Source organism: Zea mays, chromosome 5 (genome assembly GCF_902167145.1).
Source record: "Zea mays cultivar B73 chromosome 5, Zm-B73-REFERENCE-NAM-5.0, whole genome shotgun sequence".
Taxonomy (NCBI): Eukaryota; Viridiplantae; Streptophyta; class Magnoliopsida; order Poales; family Poaceae; genus Zea; species Zea mays.
This window is the reverse complement of record NC_050100.1, coordinates 44,364,965-44,371,218: the sequence shown is the minus strand read 5'-3', so window position 1 is coordinate 44,371,218 and position 6,254 is coordinate 44,364,965. Positions and strand designations below refer to the sequence as shown.

Below are 6,254 nucleotides of genomic sequence, written 5' to 3'. Positions count from 1 at the left end.
TGCAATGAGTGGCCTCCTAACACCGAAGCGAGACCATATAGAGCGCTGAATAATCCATTTTACATCCTCCCTTTGACTCAGGTCAATCTTCACATAAAACCATTCCTGCATCCAAGAGTCTGGCCATTTTTTCCGAAATGTCGGCCCCAAATAACTGGCCTCTGAGCAGGGCACGAAACTGTAACAGTGGAAGTTGTTATGGTATTGCTCTTTTTCGGTTGCCTTCGTATGGTAAGATAACTCATGAATATTACAGAAGCACTTGGCATCTGGCTCTAGCCCTTGGCTCCTCATGGCCCATATGAAAACTCGTACTTTGATAAAAGCTTTAGGGGTAATAAGTTGATGAAGATAAATTTCAAAAGTTTTTAGAACTTCGACCAACATCTTGTCCAGGGGAACCGAAGTCCAGCTTTCATGAAGCTTTTGAAAATCACAACTTCATCAGCTTCAGGAAGAGGAATGATACTCTCCCCTCCAGCCCTCATGATGGAAATGTCACGAAAGTAACTCCCTTTCATCGCTTCGATCTGCCCTTGCTTAATAGTCGACTTTCCAAAGACAAAATGGCTCGACCTCCATGGCCGGTCTTCGGCATCTCCATTTCCACTTTCTACATCAAAACTCTCGCTATCGCTGGAGTTTTTAGATAACCCAGCCAGCATTTCATTAGTAATTTTCTCCGTATTGGTTCTCTCCATAGCTTCGTAGAAACCGGCCAATGCAGGGTCAGTAATCTTCTTCTCATCAACCATTCATACGATGGTTGCGCAGATGCCGAAGCTCAAAAAGTTAATCAAGCTCCAGAAAGCAAAGAAAGTTAAAATGGCAAACACAGTGCAAGCAGCTAAATGGCACGAAAAATACTCACGACACAGGTCTCTATATATACACTCAGAACCCCGCAACGTGGTGGGTCCCACGGGTCAGAATGATTCGCTATTCTAGCGAAGGGAAGGTATTTTTTTAGACCTTTGGCTAAAGGCCTTCGTTCACGTCACAGTCTAAATTTGTTACAAATAAATAAATCAATATTGCAAGGGGCTACTGTTGGGGGCCTTCCTCTTCCGAAGGTCCTCAAAAACGTGACTAACCATATGATTTCAGTATGACATGGAGCATTATAGGAGGGCTTCGGCTTAGGGATGAAGATGTAGCCCGAAGATAATAAGAATAGATGACGAAACTACAGACAAAGAGCTTTGGCTTGATGTATTGACGAAGATCAAGTATGATGATGACCGAAATGGGACAAAGGCTATTCTATCCTTAATGACTCGTGTTACGTTTATAGACGAATGTTAAGGGCATGAATGTACTTTAACTCGGGCTGCGTCTTGTGCCTATAAATAGATGAATAGTAGCACCATACTGTTCACGCTGAATTGTAATCACTTTCACGTCAGCACCTTTAGGCAAGTCAAAGGTATCAGTGTAATACAGATTCTGTTAATACCCATGCATATTCTATGGAATGCAAATATGAATGAATCAATGAGTCAATGAGTTATACTAACTATTTCTCATCTTTATGTATTCTTGTTTATTTATAAGATGATGGAGGCATGTCTTTCATGACCTTCGTCTGATGATCATTATGTACACTGGGAGATAATGCTTCGCGAGATGAAGGTCCTTAATACTTAACAATTGTGTTGCCTTGTTCTTGATTCACAACATTTGAGAACAAGTGACCAACATAAGCGTATCTCAAATTTATGGGGTGTAGTATGTGAAATGATTTTATGTATCAACAGAATATGTTTCTACTCTGCAACTTTTAAGACGCTCTTTGGCTCACTCCTGCACATAAATATCTCCCACATATTGTTAATAATAGTATACAAATATATTTTGCATAAAACAATATTAGCTTAATTGTTATTTTCCTAATTATTATTATTAGAATGAATTTAATTCCAAAGTCCAAATAGAGCGCAATATTAATTGAATATTAGGGTTAGTTTGAAAACTTAAATTCCCTCTGGGATTCCTAGATATTGAGGGGGAAAATAAGCTAATCTTCTCTTCAATTCCCGAGAATCCCGTAAGTGATTTAAGTTTCCAAACTAGCCCTTAAGATCTTGTTTAGTTACGTCTATATTGAAATGGATTGAAGAGCATTTAATCCTCTCCAAGTCTATTCGATCCAGACGTAACTGAACAAACCCTAAAGGATTTCCTCCCCCATGGATATGGGTGGGCATTCAGTTTTTTTGAAACATCGGTTCGGTTTTCGGTTTTTAGAAAACTGTGGTTTTACAAACATTAGAAACTGATCGATTTACTAGAAAATGAAAAACCGAGAAGTTCGGTTTCGGGTTTTTACTTAGGTTTTTCGATAAAAATCGAAGACCAAAACTTGGTTACAAGACAACAAATATAACAAGTTTACATGATAGATTACACAAAACTTTAACAAGTAAAAAATATATAGGTACAAGAATTTAGAGATACATTATACATCACATATAAATAAGTGAACGCATCACACATTTAATTCATATAATCAAAGAGTCCAATTTCATAATTGATAAAGTTTGGAATTTCGGGTATTTTGATTCGGTATACGGTAAAAACCGATTATAATACCGAACATCGAACTCCGTACATGCAAAAACCGAAACCGAGCGGAACTACCGAAAAAACGAAATTTCAGTTTTATTTGGTTTATAGTAAAAAAAGTGCCAACCCTACCCATAGATATCCTTCATATCTCTTATCATCAAACCAGCAGCTGGCTCCAAAGACCAACAAATTGGTGGAGTTGTTCCTCAGTGTTCATTCGGCGAAGCTACAGGAATTAAAAGGCGCGGCAGATTGTTTCTGCGCCATGCCAGCCTAAGTCACGCCAGAGCAATGTTCATGGGAGCTTTCTCGTTGAACCAATTGTCTTTCTAAAATCTACTCCTACTTTTTTTTGCATCGTCTAGCATAATTGTCGTGCAAGTTTTGCATAGCTTCTCCTACTCATTTTGGTTGTCAGTCTAAACTCTAAAACGCCGGCGACCAAATCCTTCATGCCCAGGCCGGCCAAAGATTTTGGGCAAGGGCACCTAACAACAGAGTTGCTTTTGTTTGATCATGTGCTGCCACGGCTACATTGCACTGTTCGCTACACTCTTCCAAGCTGCTGGCTGTCTTTTGCAATGGGAGATGAGATGATCATCAAAAAAACAAAACAAGGTTTTGGGCTCTGTTGCGAGGTGAGGAGAACAATGGCCTTCCAGCTGGGAGCAACAAAAACGTATTTCGCATATTTCCTGAACGTTGCAGGCCAAAATTACCACCCCTTTTTTTAGCATCATTGGGCCAAAATTACTGTTATGGATCTAGGCCGAACGTGCAGGCCCAAGAAGATCTGGGCGCTGCTCGACTATGTTGACAAAGCCGGCCGGAAATTCCCGAGGGCTCTTCTTGTACCTTTCTGGGCCTTGTTCGATGCCTCTCCACTGCATGCACTGCGTTGCCTTGGCACCAAAAGAATCTGGGGCGCGAAAGTACAGCCCGGCCCAACAATAGTGCTTTTCCGCTTTTACGTTCCGTGCCAAGACATGGATGATGTATGTCGGTGTCGGTCGGCAGAGCATGTCGGGTCTCCCGATCCGAGATGGCAGCTGAACCACCACACACTGAGCGTGAGCAAGCACATTCATGGCGATGACCAACGAGTCGTACGGCTTCCTGCCAGATAGTACGTACTAGTTCGTACTCCTCACGATGTTGTGTTTTCTCCTCCTCCAGCTCATCAGTCCATGGCGTGAAAAAGAGAGAGAGAAAAAATACTCCACTATCAGAATGTTCGGGAGCAAAGCCATCACCATCAGGTAAAACTCTGAAGAATCGCATCGTATCGTAGGGCCAGGACGCAGGACAAAGGAAGAAGGGCTGAGCTGTGATCAGTAAACGCCACACCGACAGTAGCATCGTCACATCGCATTGCAATATCATCCAAGCTCCGGGCACTCTACTACGTACGCACGTACATACACTGCGTTTGCAGCACACGCACACATACAGGCACATCTCCTTCCTCTAGCTACGTACACAAATCTCTGGCGCCTTCGCCGCTCGACAGCCCTCCTCGATCTTTCTTCCCGGCCGCGCCAGGCGGCCGGGACCGGGAGCGAGCGCGCAGGCGGCGCCGGCAGGCAATCAAAAGTCAAAACCCCGAGCACCGGCGCCGGCGCCGCGCTAAACTAGAAACCCAAACGAACCAATAAATAAAAAAGCTGAAAACAAAGCAAGGCCACGCTAGTTAAAGCCGAGCTGCTTCTGTCTGTCTGTTGACGGCTCGCTCGGTCGGTCGCTCGTCGTCTCGGTCTCAGGGCGACTCCGACGACGAGTTGGTGGACACGGTGATGAGCGTGGACGCCGACGACGAAGACGTCCGCGGCGTGGCGGAGGGCTTCACCAGCACCACGGGGGTCTTGCTCTCCAGTCGGCGGTGGTGCTCCCGGACCAGCTGCTCCGCCACGCCGTCCAGCCGCTCGCCGTTGGTCTGCGCCATCAGCTTCTTTCCCCTGAACAGCACCGACTCCACGCCCCGCTCCGCCAGCGCCGCCTCCGCCGTCTCGCCGGGCGCAATGCCGTTGCCCTGGATGCGGACGTAGTTGGTCGCTCTGCTCTCCCCGAACACCATCGACACGGCCTGGTCAACCTGCAAAACAAAACAATCCGCGCGCACTGTCAGTGTCAGTGTCAGTCTTGTCCATTCCATTTCGTTCCAGCTGCTGCGGCGGCGGCGGCCGCCGCCGCCCTTTTCGAGATAGAAACGGTCATCTAGGCAGGCTCACCATGTCGGCCTGGCAGGCTCCGGCGATGCGCAGGAGGCTGGAGGACGAGAGCCGGCCCAGCGAGGCTGCGGCGCGCCCGCCGAGGGACAGCACCACGAGATCTCCCGCGCCGGCGGCGAAGGGGAACTCGCGCTTGTTGTGCAGCACGTGCGTCAGCGCCACGGCGGTCGGGTTGGCCACGGCGGCCGACGCGCCGCCCCCGCCTGCCCCCGCCCCCGACGCGGCGCGCAGCCTGGTGCGCCCGTCCAGGGACGCCACCTCCGCGGGGCCCACGCCGCAAGCCGCCGCGCACACCTGCCACAGCGGGAAGTCGAACGCGTCGGCCTCCACGGCATCGGCGCGGGAGAACACGAACGGCGCCGCGGTGGCCATGTCGTAGCACGGGATCAGCAGCGGCTTGGCGGCGTCGCGCACCGTCAGGTCACCGAACACCTTCCGGAACGCGGCCTCGGGGCGCCGGAACGACATCAGGCCCCCGCCACGCCCGGACAGGACCTTCCGGTTCTTGGCCACGACGTCGCGCGCCGCCTCGGCGGGCATCCGGCACGCGAACAACGCCGCCGCGAGGAACCCGCCCGCGCCGGAGCCGGCCGCCAGGTCGAAGAAGTCCGCGACGCGCGCGGCGGGGTTGCCGGAGAGCTCCTGCAGGCGGCGCTCGAGCCGTACCAGCGCTGCGGCGGCCAGCGCGCCGCCGTCGGCACCCCCGTCGATGGACAGCACGCGGACGCGGCCCGCGGAGCACGCGCCGCCCTCCAGCGGCGACGCGCCGAATAGGAAGTTGGACTCGAGGATGGAGAAGATCTCCTGGCTGAGGCGGTCGGAGCCGCCGTTGTACGCCAGAGGGGACGGCAGCAGCGTCTGATCGAGCAGTGCGAGCGAGGCGGTGGCCATTTCCCTTGCGACGTGGAGTGAGACGGCTTCTTGTTTGCTCTGGTATCTGGTCTGTCGGCACCTGGATTGGGTCGCGGACGGAGAATGCGATTGATTGGGAAGGCAGGTGAGGCTGAGGTGAGTGTGCGGCACCGTCTTCCCGGCAGAATTTATACTGGAGCCGCGCACTCTAGCTTCCCGCCACGGCGCATGGTAGCACGCGCTCGTGCCCATTGACGCTGCTGAGCCGCGTGTCCTTTTCTGTCCTCGCTTCACCACTCAATGCTTCGGTTTTGTGGCGCGCTTGGTTTCTTTACGGACCTTTCCTCGCCTCTCCGGCTCTCCCCTTTTACCTCGCCCGGTCTTACCAGGGCGGCAGGTGGGCCATCTTGGTTCTCCTAAATTAGAGCTTAGTTACACGTACAAATAAATGAACATATGAAACATTATTTTGATGTTATATGGCACTGTAGATAAATATAGATTCTAAAATAAATGATGTTTTTCAACCATATTTTTTCTAAGGTCATCGGAAAAGCGAAAAAAGTGGAGGACAATAGTTTCCATCCAAGGGCTAGTTTGCAAATC

The 6,254-nt window shown here is 49.9% G+C and overlaps 1 protein-coding gene across 2 annotated transcripts; it reads right to left on the bottom strand.

The window, feature by feature from the left end:
* Positions 1-3,878: 3,878 nt before the first annotated feature.
* Positions 3,879-5,970, bottom strand: LOC100274476 (Patatin-like protein 6). 2 transcript variants are annotated; one of them, XM_008683338.1, is made up of 2 exons: positions 4,797-5,970; positions 3,879-4,686 (listed from the first exon to the last, which is right to left on the bottom strand). In XM_008683338.1, the coding sequence occupies exons 1-2, from the start codon at positions 5,898-5,900 to the stop codon at positions 4,510-4,512; spliced, it is 1,281 nt and encodes a 426-aa protein (XP_008681560.1). In that variant the 5' UTR covers positions 5,901-5,970; the 3' UTR covers positions 3,879-4,509. The 2 variants fall into 2 exon arrangements, with proteins under 2 accessions (XP_008681560.1, NP_001142307.1); NM_001148835.1 differs by having other exon boundaries at positions 3,923-4,660; positions 4,797-5,774.
* Between the last annotated feature and the right edge of the window lie 284 nt (positions 5,971-6,254).